Raw genomic sequence first — 15166 nt, forward strand, 5'->3', positions numbered from 1 at the left:
GTGTTCTTTAAAATTTAGTGTTTCGTCTAAATATGCACCCAAATACCGTATGCATTTTTCTGCTTTAACAGTGTCACCAGCAATATCTATTTCTTTAGATTGACATTTATTTAGTTAGTGTCTACTACCGAACATGATGAATTCCGTTTTTGATGCGTTCATTTTCAGTTTATTCTCGTTCATCCAGTTGTTAATAACGAGTGCACAACTTTCAAGTTCTTGAATGGCAGTTCTTTCAACAGAAGAAGATGTAGGTTTGAATCGCTTGTTTGCGGTGTGGTCATCAGAAAAACCGTAGACTGTGATGGAGGGAGGAACGACATCAAACAGTGTTCCAGCGTACGTCAGGTAGAGCCATGAACCAAGACAACTACCCTGGGGAACACTACAATCCAAAGAACGTGCCGCCGATAAAGCTGAATTAACACTTATGCGACAGCTTCTTGGACGAAGATACGAGTCTATACAGTTTAGTGCCGTGCCACATGCACCGTATTGTTTTTGCAACACGTCTAGAAGAATGTCATGATCGACTGTATCGAAGGCAGCAATCAAGTTAATGGCGATAAGTGCTGTTACATCTTGTTCCTCCATACCTTCGAGTATATCATTGACTAGTCTAAGTAAAGCAGATTCACAAGAATGGAATTGTCTGTAGGCTGACTGATTTTTTGGAAGGAGATTGTTTTCATTTACGTGTATATTGAGTCTAAACAGAGCAGCCTTTTCAATCACTTTCGATATAAATGATAAGTTGCTCACTGGTCTATAGTTGGCATAACTCAGGTCTAGTCCAATTTTCTTAAGAAGTGGTCTTATTATTGCCTGTTTAAATTTTGAAGAAAAACTCCTTGACTCAGAGAGAGATTAACCAATTTTGTAACGAACGGTAATAACTCGTTAAAAAATGATTTAAGTACTCTTGTTGGCAATGCATCTAGTTCGCATGATTTTGTTTGAAGATGATTGATAATCTTTTTCACTTCATCTTGGGTTAGCTCCTCGAACATACCGAAACATGGTACTTCCTTGTGATCGGGTGTGAATTTTTCGAAACTTGCAAGGGCATCTCGTATTTTGTTAATTTTATCCAGAAAATGATCGGCAAAATTTTCAGCTATCGCGGTGTCGCTTTCACCTTCCGGCATAGGGTTATCAGTATTTTTTCCTGTTAATTCTGATACAAACTTGTAGAGTTTTTTAGAATCTCCGTGAAAATCAATTACTTTTTGACTAAGCGATCGTTGCTTGTCTGCATTCAACTCGAAAGTGTATTTATTTCTGGCATTTTTGAAAAGTTCATATTGGTCTGGTTGTGTGTATTTTCTCCACATGCGTTCCAGTTTGTGTGTTTTGCGTTTTAGTTCAAGAATGTTTTCATTAAACCATGGTTTTGGTGCACGACAAATTTTGTTTTTCTCAATGTATGAAGCGTGTTTATCAAGAATTCAACAGATTTCATCTTCAAATTGCTCTACAAAAGTATCTATTTTGTCTGCTGTAATTGACATTTCATTGAGGTCGTTAGTAAATGCTGAGTGGTCTATGTTTTAAAATTTCGACATATTATTGTTTGACTCTTGATATTTTCTTTTTGTACTTTGGTAACGACTTAAACTACACACTGGTTCGAAAAGAAAGGGCCTGGTTCACACGAATTGATTTCAATACCATTTGTAGCCTCAGAGATTACTAGGTCGAGTGTATTTCCCTCTGTGTGTGTGCTGAAATTAACATGTTGTTCCAAACCCATTGCTACAAGAGAATTCTTAAATTCAGTCACACCACTGTTAGTTTTGTTGACATGCAAGTTGAAATCTCCAAGAATCATAAGATTTGAATAGTTGGGAACAATTTCCTGCATGAATTCGAAAAAATCTATTAAAAATTGATGTTCAGTCCCTAATGATTGTGGTCTGTAAACGCCAATTACATTAATTGTAATGTTTTTGAGAATCAGTTGCCATATACCATGCTCAAATGTCCGGGTATTACTACTTGACAATTTTCGTACAGTAACCCCAGTCCGACAAGTAAAAGCCACTCAGCCGCCTGTTCTATTTGAACGATTTACAGTACTCATTGTGTAACCATTTTGATTTAAGTCTGAGGTATCTATTTGGTGTTGCTTTTCATCTGAGAACCAGGTTTCTGTGAATACGGCAAAGTCGATTTTTTCTTCTCTCAGATATTGACCAATTAAAACATCTTTGTTTCTGACAATAGAATGACAGTTCAATGTAAGGCAAGGTATTTTTTCGTTTAGACCATTTAGTGTATTGCATTTCTTGGGGTATGAGAGGTTGTTTAAGTTTGCATCTGAAATGTTGTGTGTGCTGTGTCTTTTCAAAGATGCTACAGTTGGAATTTGTGATGGTAAACTTTGTAGATTATTTAAATTTACTCCACTATTTGTGTCCCATAAACGTAACTCTTGATCCCTACCGCCTCGGGTACCTCTATATTTCAAAAGATTGTATTGCTTTAAAATGGTTAACGTTCCTTTGTTTGGTATTGTATGATTTCTCGATACTGCAGATAAATCCAATAATTGGTCCCTATTATATCTAATCAGACACATTATGATTACAAATATGTTAATCCGTTTAGAAAGTGATCACCACAGGTAAAATATTAATCCGTTGAGAGCTTGTTTTAATTAATATATATTTATAGTATCAAACAGTCGATTAAAATGACTTACTAAGTATCGCGTGATACCTTAAATCTGTTTTTAAATCTGTAATACACCATACAGTGCAACTGGTAAATATGCACTCCTCAACGGATGGTTTACGCCAGAGACTACCTTTAATTCCTATTCTTAACGAGTATATCGATCGCACGCTGTATTAATACTAACGTGGGTCACAATCGTGTGACTAAGCATACCACGTGGTACTTATGCAAGTGTGTACATGCTCGGAGTTTTCCCTACTTTCGATTTAGAATATCGTTGCGAGTAGGCGATTTTGTTTTACTGCATGTGAAATAGTCTATAAAAAAGATTTATATTGCCCATGTTTGGATGAGAAAGCCGTTATAGATGGATATGTGTATTGCAGAGAGTGTGAAGAACCTCCGTGTGAAACGATTGATGTTATGCTAACGAAACATATGAACATATAGCTGTAATCGCGTGTGGATTGTGATGTACAAGCATGCGCATACCATAGTATGTACTTATTATAAATATACGGAGGTAAATGTGTAAGAATTTGAACTAAAAATGTCTGTCAAACAATACTTATGCGGCCCCTGCTTGGAGGCGAAAGGCGAAATAGAGGGCGTTGTGTATTGTAGAGAATGTGATGAACCACTTTGTGATAAGTGTAAACAGGGCCATGCAAGGATAAAGGTTTCCAAGCACCACAAGTTGTTTGACCTTGCGGATATTCCTCCCCAGGAGATAAAGGAACTTCTGAAAAGCTTGATTGCATGTCCGAATCACAAAAATGAAGAAGTGGTCTACCTGTGTAAAGACCATGATGTTACCTGCTGTAATAAGTGTGCGATGGCTGATCACAGAAAGTGTGAGGAAGTAAAAGTACTGTCTGATATAGTGCATGACATAAAAGTGGATTGTATGGGATTGAAAACAGTGTTTTATTACTTGCAACAACAAGGCGAGAGTTTTTTGGAACATGAACGTAAACACGAAGAATTGATATCTGAAATAGAAAGTAAAGCGTTATCATCACTTCAGACTATAAAGCAGAAACTCTTACAAATGTATGCGCAACTTGAGGATGAAGTGTTATCTGCTATTGCTGATAAAAAGAAAGTGATAGGAGAAAGAAAAAAATAAACAACGATAATTCACGTCAGTTTTTAAATGACATTAAACAGCAGTTTACTTATATTGAACAGGTTGAGAAATTTGGAACGAATGAACACGTTGTTCTCCTGCAGCGCCAGCTTGAAAAGAATTCGGTTATTCGTCTGAAATCATCCGTAGGTGAATTGGAGAAAAGTAAAAGCAAATCTAGCTTTAAATGTGTTGAGGATACCTCTTTCGATAGTCTACTGTTAGAAATGAAGAATGCCTTGCAAATTGAAAACTTCACATGTGATGTAAGCGAGACAGGCTCCAATACCGATAGCAGTCATTATAAGCCATATATGAAGCGAATTCCACAGCTTCAATGTACCAAAGATTTAAGTATTATACCCATGTTTGACAAGAAAAAACGCCCCGTCCCGTGGTCATGTATATGGATAGATAAGTACATTGTCATATCTTTACATAATACAGATGCGTTACTAGTGATTGAGGAAGATAGTGATTTTGTAATATCAAAATTTATTTGTGACGTTACGCCTTGGTCAGTTTCTAAGACTGGTCCGACGGACATGGTGATTACTTTGCCAACGGCTGGCAAAATTGCATTTGCACAACTACGTCATGGAAATGTGCACGTTATTACAGAACTGAAAACAAGAGTCCCGTATGACGATGTTACTAGAAATGTCCCACTCAACCAGTACATAGGTATGTCAAATAGCAAGGGGCAGATCGACATTCTTAATAATGACGGAACGTTGCTTCGTGAAATCAATATAAGCTCAGACATAAAAGAGTGTGCACTATCGATATTAAGTTGTTGTACTTTTAATGCGCATAATAGTGTGTTAATAATTTCAAATGGTTTGAAAAAAACATTAATGGCATTTAACTTAAATGGAGAGAAAGTATTTGAATATAAACACCAAGATCTACTTGGCATACATCAAATTGCCGTTGATCCTTGTGGTAATGTGTATGCGCCATCCTATCTTCTAAGCATACATCAAATCAGTCCTAGTGGACACTATATCAGAACTCTCCCTTTAGGAACAGAAACAGAATATCAGAATATATGTTTCAATAACACGTTTGATAAAATTGCTTTGAGTGGTGGACATGAATCCGTCAATCTGCGAATTTACACATTTGCTTGAACAATGTCATGGCTTATACCTATAATTAACACAAATAATTTCAAAACCCACGAGCAAACGTATAAACGCATGTACCTTATAACTTGCACGTGTTTTAGATTGTGCAATTGAATGTTTTGGAATAAGTTAATGCATTTGATTTATGTAAATGATAATAAATTTCGAGAGTTTACAATAGTATGAAATTCCGTTTTGTAGTCTTATTAATATGTTAATGAATTGCAGCTAACATAAATACTGTATTTGTTGTGTATATTTCTTCGCCTGTACAATTTGTTTACGAGATGTTTTGATAAAGTAATGAAATATTCTATAAAGAGACATCAGCATACTTGAATTGGTATCGAGTTTTGTGCTAATACATGTTTGATGATTACATAAGCATATAGTAATTAATTTATGATAATTAAAAACAAACACTAGGTGATATGAACGTTTGAATTAATGTTTATTATTTTTCTCAAAGCCAAATATTTAACCCATTTTATTGATTACATATAAGCATCCTTCGTGTAGCAAATCATCAAATATCTCAAGTTGGTATATAAACTTGAGTTAGCTAACATGTTTACGCACAATTATCAGATTACAAGTTTGACGCGGTGTAAGCTTCAGCATTTGTTTCATTAGTCAGCATGTTATGTACTGTTTTGCATATTCATATAGAGTTGATTTGCATATGAAATATATTTCAATATTGTTGCTTCGTTATTACATATTTCTCATTTAAGCTGTAATTTGTATGTTGCATTTCCTTTATCGTTCATTTTCTTTACAAGCCGCTTTTGTATGCTACATGCAAATCGTCAAACTGTTGACTCTTAATTCTGAACTGCAAGTGCAAGTGTAGTACGCACACTAGAAATAGTTTACGGCACTTGTTGTTTGTGTTCAATTAATCTAACTTAATATGTTGCCTGAAATGAGTGATTTGATTTTAATGATCTTATTTTGCGTCCATGAGACTGTGGTTTCGCTTTAGTGTTACATAATAAATTCGAGGAAACGAACTATTTGTCCTTACAAGATATATTTATAACGGCCAAATCTAGGATTCTATAGAAATCGTACACCTAAAACCAAAATCAAGAAATAAATGTCATTGTTGGATTTCGAATGAAAACGATACTAATATTTAATTATGATATGAATACACAAGCGCACAAAATTCTGTACTCAAGCGGGTGGAAACAGTATGAGCGCCAGCAAGAAGGGGTTGCAAGTTCAAATACCCGCTCAACCATAACATACTAACTCGGCTTTCAATGTTCAATGAGACATTAAACCGATATAAAATATTGTGTAAACCGATTAATAAAAAAAGGTATTTCATGATAACAATATTTTACAAAATGCTGATTCTTTCATTTTGCGGATACAATAATCTAGTGAAAGCTTTACATCTGGTAAAGTCTTAAGAAAAATCAAACTAAGAAAAATCAAACAATTCAACAATTAGCTTTCGTTACAAGCCTCCGCGCGGGAGTCGAAATCACGCCTTGTCAACTTGCAAACTTCAATAACTAATTTACAAAATTCACAGTTATCAATAGGCATTTGTAGAGCAATCCTCTCGAATTTGACGCCGATATTTTAGATTTTAAATAATGCAGACAGGTTAAACAACACAAGTTACCGGAGTTTAAATTCCGAAAAAGGCACACTATCGGTTACCTTTATTCTGAACATTGCAAACTTATTTTTATTTTACACTATTTCAATTATTATAGTATGGTATATTCTTTGACTTATTGGTACCAGTACTAAAAATAAAATCGCGAACAAGCTTTTAAATGCCGTTAAATAAATCGCGTATAATAGTCGTTTGTAGATTTAAACCTATGTAACGTGTTCTTTTTAACGCAGGCACTCTACCCCAGTATATGGTAATATGATAATCGTTATCGGCGAACGAGAAGTACATGTAGCTCGCATGTTGTTCAATGACGCGTATTAATCGTGATTTAGTATAATTGAGTACACCCTTTATATGATTGATAATTAAATTAAAATTACCCCTAAGGTTCAACTATATAGAGCAATAATAAAATAAGTAGTTTTTAAAATATTTAATAATATTTTAAATATACCAAACCATTACATACTTTAGTTGTGTACGATTTGTTTGCAATATTTGTACATAAGTTATTTTTGTTCTTCTATTACTTGTATTTTAAAATATAAATAGTGCGTTGTTCTTTTGATGCCTACCTTCTTGAATAAGACCCCCTTCATGATGGTTGAATAAAGCTGGTTTCAAAATACCCTTGATTGTACATGTACGAGGAACATGCATAATATAAGTATAAGTATGTTAAACGGATTTAAGAAATAAGTTTTTCATAAGTTGTTAAATAGATAAGTGGTATATTTCATTTCGTTTACCTCTTCATGGTGCGTGACCATGTAAGTCAATGTCAATGCGCTTAAAGTGTATTCATATATTTGTTTTAATTGCAGTTTGCTAAGTTAAATAAAAAATGTATCAACATATTTAATAGATTACAGGTTAGATGTGTATGGTTGAAGCATTATTTCATGCTATGCGAGAAATAAGTGATCAATAACAGTGAATGACAACCTGACCAGTACACTGTGGCTAGAGTTACACGTAGACAACACCACATCTTTTGACGTCATTTTTACCATTGCATTTACCTACTTTTTGACTATTTCAAATTGGACAATAAATCAAAACAATTAGCCCAACATTTTATGTAACTTAGAATATCTTCATCAGTAAATATGGACTTTATTTGTACAAATATGCATATGTTATATTTGGCATGTCAAATAGTGTTTGGCCTATCTACTCATTAAACCATGACCCTGGGTTCATCTCTGACCACGCACATGACTTAGTTACTCTTAAATCCCATTCTTTCAATTTTAGGTATACAAATGTAGCTACCATACCACAGGTAAGAATTACTAGTTATGGCAGCAACTCTTTTCGTTCCTATGCACCTAAACTCTGGAACTCCCTCCCCCAACATCTGAAAGAGGAGGTTAACTACGACCACTTTAAAAGCCTGATTGGGTCATGGAACGGGGAAAATGGCTCATGTACTTTTTGCCAATAAACCTCCGTTGTCTCATTCTAGTCCTGGACTTCTTGTGATGCATGTCCTGCATGCATATTGTATTTATTATGTATTTATTTTGCTTGTATTCCTGCAGTTGCTTGTCATAGCATGAGTTATGTCATCATTAGTTCAAAATCCTTCTGTTTTTGCATGGCATTATCCTTATTGCGTATGATTTGCTATATTTGTTCAAACTATTGTGCCTCTCTGTGATATGTATGATGTGAAGTTGTTCTTTATTGTGTGAAAGCTGCTGATCAGTTTACTTCAAATCTGATTTTAGGTGATATATAAGTTCTTTAAACTTATTTTAAGTGTCGCACTTTTTTTGTTCTTTTTTTCTATGTCAGTTGTTTACCCTCTCTCATTTTATGGCAGTTTTTAGACCCTGTAAGGGTCAAGATCAGCAGCTTTAACACATCTTTAAAATAAACTAATTTATTCCCCACTTTTAAGATTTTTAGAATATTCTTGTATGTATGTTTCTCACTGTGATTCTACAATGTATTTCATAAATTAACTTATAATTTGCATGTCCATGTAATTTATTAACTTTGTGTTCCTATGCTTATTTTTTTATAATGTTATGTTTATGTTTGTTAATTAAGTCGGTCAAAAGCTATTCATAGCTTATGTTTATAATGTTTGTATATCATACCGACAATAAATAAATATTGATTTGATTTGATTTGCACATATTGAGGGGTCAAATTATTTACATAAATAACCATAGCTAAATTACTTTATAACAATTTCTTCTGCAAAAAAGACAGAATGGAACAGTGTATTGTGGTTTCCTACACGCTTTGATAACAAAAATGCCCATGCGGTCACAAATGTCAAGATCCAAGGGTCAAATTGAGTATTGTTACAATTTTCTACTTATTACTACATGCGGCCTCTTTAGGTATTTTTCACTTCTTTAATAAGTTCTAGCTCTTGTTTAGATTGAAATACAATATAAATAAATATTATCATATTAAAAAATAATTAATTTTGAAATGTTAGTAGTAAGCAGTTGTACGTGCGGACATATTTTAGTTTATGTTAACATAGGTTAAAATAAAACTGAAACATTGAATAGGCATATAATAAGAAAATATACTCAATACGTTAAACATAACATGTCGAAAGGCAGGAGCAAAAGAAAATGAAAAGCAAACATATGAATTAAATCTTTTTTTCCAGTAAGATAAGTGTATAAACTTCCGCAAATATCTTATCGAATTTGTAACAATCTAGAATTTTATTTCCGTGTCAAATAAAAACTTTCAATGAAAGGGTATAATATTATATTTTAGTGATAATGGCATCGCTAATATCACACTGCGCACATAGTCGAAAAATGCTCTTCCACCTAAGTGTTAAAAGGCTATACATAGATATTTTTTTTACTATCAGATATATCATCATTATACTAACAATTCATTACATGACTTTATACTGAACGAAATCCTTTCACGACCAGATTGCGAAGAAGAATATTATCACATTTAAAGAAATGCGACAGACAGCGTAGATTAACAATTTTAAAAGAAAATTCTATATCTTCAAAGGAAACGATTTTCTTCAAGAATAAACTTGTTTGACAATTACATAATATAACAAACTGAAATAGGCATGCGTGCCTGTAGACAGTATTTTATCTATAAGTATGACGATATATCGGCGAATAGTGTTCATATCCACAGAGTACAAGAACACAACAAAGCAAGTCGGGTTCATGCATATAGCGGCGTTTGTTGTGGATAATAACAAAAAAGTCATATTTTTTAAGACATTCAGCGTTGAAATTAATATTTCGATTGCATGCTCTGTATGATATACATGAGAACTAACACGAACATTTACACGAACACTGTGACTCCACAGTAGAGCACAAAATCATAAGTATTACAATTAGTATGTGATAAAAAAGACAGACGAAGAAAACTAATATGAATACTATTTCGATGGATTGAAAACGTGTTATACTTCATATTTGAATAGTATAAAGATGTTACAACAGTTTTAATATTAATAAATATATATTGAAGATGTAAAAAATGCCATAATGATTTAAATATAAATTGATAAAGCTGGTTAGTTCATGCAATAGACAATCTATGTTTGTTTACATGCTCGGTACGCTGAGAAATACGTCCGTCTTGCTCCGTCAGCGCGGAACCATGAATCCGAAAATTGCGGTTTCGATCCCCGACCTGCACACCTAACGTGTAAGGGAAACGGTAACGAAATCCTTTCTATTGTTTCTATTGCCATTTCATCTACCCCCTACATCTAAATCAAGTCATTTACTGACAAAGGTGTGTACTAGTGCAACAGCTAACCTAGGAATGTGTTAGTTGGAAAGCCGACCGCCGTGAAATACTGTTGACAACGGAGAAAATTCAAACACATAAGCAACAACACACCATAACGAAAAACACGCGATTAGGACAATCATATTGAAACTGTAAAACACATGCGTATTCATTTCGCTTAAAATTTCAGAAAATGATTTAAAGAAGTACATGTATTTATTTCTTAATAGTTTAGACTTATGAAAGAACTGAAATGTTATATTACTGACAGCCATCCGTAAGCGTATTGAGCTGACCACGCATGATTGACTTGAGTCCCTCTGTCAGCATTGTGATTGCTAGTCGCGGCGCGTTGACGCTTAGAGTAGTTGTTTTATTCTATGAATACTCATACCATTCTCATAATCAGAAACAAATGGGGCATAATGTGCATACGTTTGTAAAGTGACGTTGGTAGCAGATATGATTTTTGTATTTTTTTACGCTAATTGAATCTATGATATTGTGCCGCACGTGCATATTTACATCGAAGAACCCGAGCTCGATTTAAAGCCTCTATAACGCTCAAAATCAACGAAAATTTCAGTGCTCCTTATGGCAATTGCCGAAATTTCAACGCCATATGTGGTCTGGTAAAGTAGATGTTTGTAGATACCAAATGATCGTTTTTATTATTGTTTTGCATATTTAATTCCATTTTAATTTCCCGCAACGATATATTTTCATACGACACATGAACACTAGCATTGTACCATTTGAGTGTTTGTGTTTCATATGAATAAATATATTCGCGGGAAATTAAAATGGAATTAATTGTGTCACAAATAAATAAAAACGGTCATTTGGTATCTACACAAATCTATGTAGTCATACCCCATCTAGCGTTGAAATTGTGGCTATTGCTATAAGGACCACTGATTGTTTAGGTGTTAACTTTATTTTACGAAATACTTTCCGAACTTTTTGTTGATTTTGAGCGTTATAGAGGCTTTTAGTTTTTCATACAACTTCTTAGCCGCTGACACATATTGGTATGTGTATTTCCCGCCACGATATTCGAAAATTTACGAGCGAACGCCTGACTGTCTTCGGGCAACGTCGGAAGAACGACGTAACGACGTATTAATGACACAAGCGTTCGCTTGTTATGTTTGGATATCGTAGCCTGAAGTTACATGGACTAAATATTGTGACACAAAAACATAAAAACGAGCATTTTGTATCGCGTTTAATCTTAATTACCAGACCACAACTAGCGTTGAAAGTTTGGCTATTGCTATAAGGAACATTAATTTTTTATTTGTTAACTTTATTTTTCGAAATATTGTACGAAATATTCGTAGATTTTTTAGAGTTTATGGGCTTTTAACTCCGCAAGTCATTCACATTTTAATGTGATTGTTAGTGGCAATACTATGAAATAGTGTGTTTTGTTGTGTTTGTAAACAAATCATAGTGAACATCTTATTGTAGGTTTTCAGTTTATTCCATATATAATAGACACACATGCCATGAGTTTACATGTTCAAAACATAGTAACATGTATATAGGTACGAAATGTGATCAGTATGGAATTTCATAAGATTTTCAATAACATATCAATACTAGGACAATCGGATTTCATCATTTATAATCTTTATAACATTTATAACGATAACTTTAAAAAACAAAACAATGACGAATTTACAAGAAAGCGATGAGTCAAGTTGAAGTTATAAATTATACACAATTAATCATAATTATATATACAAACAAGGCTTAGTTTATGTTGGTACTTGTATTATCAGATTGCAGTTGTTCAATAAACTGAATCATGTTTGGTCTTTTTCCAATAACATGTATAATATACAATTTTCTAATATCAATAGGTAAGGAACATTCTACTGACAAATGATATTCATCCTCAAGATACACACCTTTGGGAAAGCCTATGAGTAATTTCCCAAAAATATGTACATTATGCGGACGATGCTGCACGCATCTATTAGTCTAAATCCCACAGCTGACGCAAACCACCATAGCAATTGCTGTTGATTACCATCTATATCCATCCATAGTTTTGATTTACTAGGACATTATAGCAATTACACACGTAGCATTTTTTAATATGGGGCTTGTTTATTTGGCCTTTGAATGTTTACATTACATTGACGTCAAAAATTAAAAGTACTGTAGTCTAAATAACCGTAAACTAGATCTGGTCATTTACCAAACATTATAGCATAGTTGATTTATACGTTTGATTACTTTTTTTCTTTGCATGAGTCATGAGTTCGATTACCGAAAGGAATCTGATTTCACTTTTCGTTTGTTTTTTACCAAGGTTTTCTTTTTGTATGATATTTAATTTAAATAACTTTTTAAAATTACTTTATAATTTTTGAGTCAATGATTTGGTGTCCGCCTATCAGAAGGTCACAAGCCATGTATTGTATTCACTACGTTTGATTTAGTATATGAAAATCACGATGGTAATTGTGGGTCAGTTTAGTGAAAATGTCGGTAACCGATATGTTGACTTTCTCCAGCTGAGCGAAAGAGGGGATGTTTATTATAGAAATTGAGAGAATCAATGTGTAATACATGTAAACGGGATCATGCACTGATACAGGTTTCAAAGCGTTACTTTTGTAACTGAGAATTCAAAGACCGCCTCAATAAGTCACAAAGGGACAGCGCACAAAAATAAAATGCAGCATCAATTCAACAGTTTCAAGTTTTATTTAATTTACGACAGATATAATGTTTATAAATAAAACATAAATTTAAGATTCAGAATAATTGATAAGATAAAATAAAAAAAATCATTAACAGTTTTGCAGTCAAGCCGACACCCTATTTTTGTGAATAAAACATGCTAATGTTAGGAAATCCCGATAATTCTGTTCCTATGCATTCATATACAAAATGTTTGTTGCTCTAACTCTTTCGAGTCAACACATCCGTATCGAAGTTTATTGAATAATTCATTGTATTTTGATAATATTATTTAACAAAAAAACTTCGAGTATTGTATATAGGACTGCTTTTTTGTATATCTTATTTCAATTCCATCGATCATATCCGTGTTTTGTTGGAAGTATGCACAATATCAGTCTTAAGATTGAAATCGTTGATAAAACCGTAAATATAAAAACTTCAATATGAGCAAAGTAGTATTGAATCGCGTGTAAATTACGAGGTGCACCATCACGCATACAATGCATATGCTCCAATTATATAAAGGGACATAACTGCTATACACAATCTACATGGTTCAAGAGATAGGTATCTTCCCTGATGAAGGTGTACATAAAATGTTCCATATATGATCTAATAATGGTCAAAGTTGATCGATATAATGATAGGTTTGTACACGTCATACCTGTTTCCCTATTTTCGATTTCGCATATATGTACATGGAGGTGATTTTATTTAAAAGTTGACAAAAGAATGGCTGTTCAAAAGTATGTATGCGGTCCCTGTTTGGAGAATAAAGGCGAAATAGGGGGCGTTGTGTATTGTAGAGAGTGTAATCATTGTAATCATGATCATATAAGGATAAAGGTTTCACAAGTTGTGTGATCTTGCGGATGTACCTTCCCAGGAGATAAATAAACTTCTGAAGAGCTTGATTGCATGTCCGAATCATGAAAATGAAGAAGTGGTTTACCTGTGTAAAGACCACGATGTGACATGCTGTAATAAGTGTGCTGTTGCTGATCACAGAAAGTGTCAGGAAGTTAAACTATTGTCTGATATTGTGGATGACGTAAACGTGGATTGTACCGGTTAGAAGACAGTGTTGCATGACTTGCAACAGCAAGGCGAGCGTCTTTTAGAATATGACCGCAAACACGAAGAATTGGTATCTGAAATAGAAAGTGAAGCGTTGTCATGTCTTCAAACTATAAAACAGAAAATCTCATACATGGATGCGAAACTTAAGAATGATGTGTTATCAGCTTTTTCTGATAGAAAGTGATAGGAGAAAAAATAAAAACAAACAATGAAAAGTCACGTCAAATGTCGAATGACATCAACGAGCAGTCAACTAATATTGACCACGTTGGGAAATTCGGAACTTTTAAACACGTTGTTCTCCTGCGGCGCCAGCTTGAAAATGATTCGGTATGTCGTCTGAAATCAATCATAGTTGAATTGGAAAACAATAGAAGCAAATATAGCTTTTTAAAGCGTTAAGGATACCTCCTTTGATTGTTTACTGATTGAAATGAAAAATTCCATGCAAATTGAATACTTCACAAATGATTTGAGTGAGTCAGATTATGTACCGATAACAGTCACTATAAGAAATACTCGGATCGGATTCCAAAGCTTCAATCGTCTAAAGATTTAAGTACTATGGCCATATTTGATATCTTGTCCCGTTTTCATGCATATGGATAGATAAGTATTATGTAATAAATTTACGCGAAGGAAAGGCTTTACTAGTGATAGAGTAGGGCACTGAATTCGTACCATCAAATTCAGTTGTGATGATCCGCTTGGATCAGTTTTTAGGACAGGTCCGACGGACATGGTTTTCGTTTGCCACTTGCTTGGAAAATTGCATTTGTATAACTACGTTATAGAAATGTGCACGTTGTAGTAGACCTTAAAACACGACTCCTGTATTACGATGTTGCTAGAAATGCCCCACTAAACCAGTACATATGTATATCATGGAGAAATTAGCTGACATACCTGCTTAATAATGCTGGAACGTTGCTTCGTGAAATCAGTTTGGGCCCAGATATAAAAGAGTGTGTACATTCTGGTATTATGTTTTGTAAGTTTAAGTATATAACCTCATGTTAATAATTTCCTATGGTACGTCAAGGAAACAAACAGCAT

The 15166-nt window shown here is 33.8% G+C and overlaps 3 protein-coding genes across 3 annotated transcripts in view; all 3 read left to right on the plus strand.

Moving 5' to 3' along the window:
• The window catches only part of LOC127837263 (uncharacterized), a 239995-nt gene extending 233748 nt beyond the window's left edge, over positions 1 to 6247 (plus strand). Inside the window, exon 2 of the mRNA XM_052364189.1 lies at positions 3871 to 6247. Within this exon, the coding sequence (XP_052220149.1) occupies positions 3871 to 4941 (1071 nt within the window). The 3' untranslated portion in view covers positions 4942 to 6247. The remainder of the gene's footprint in view (positions 1 to 3870) is intronic.
• Positions 1 to 15166, plus strand: part of LOC127837262 (uncharacterized) — a 238281-nt gene that overhangs the window by 215531 nt on the left and 7584 nt on the right. The window lies entirely within an intron of this gene.
• The window catches only part of LOC127837258 (uncharacterized), a 405532-nt gene that overhangs the window by 171458 nt on the left and 218908 nt on the right, over positions 1 to 15166 (plus strand). The window lies entirely within an intron of this gene.

The sequence above is a fragment of the Dreissena polymorpha genome, chromosome 7, assembly GCF_020536995.1.
Source record: "Dreissena polymorpha isolate Duluth1 chromosome 7, UMN_Dpol_1.0, whole genome shotgun sequence".
Lineage (NCBI taxonomy): Eukaryota > Metazoa > Mollusca > Bivalvia > Myida > Dreissenidae > Dreissena > Dreissena polymorpha.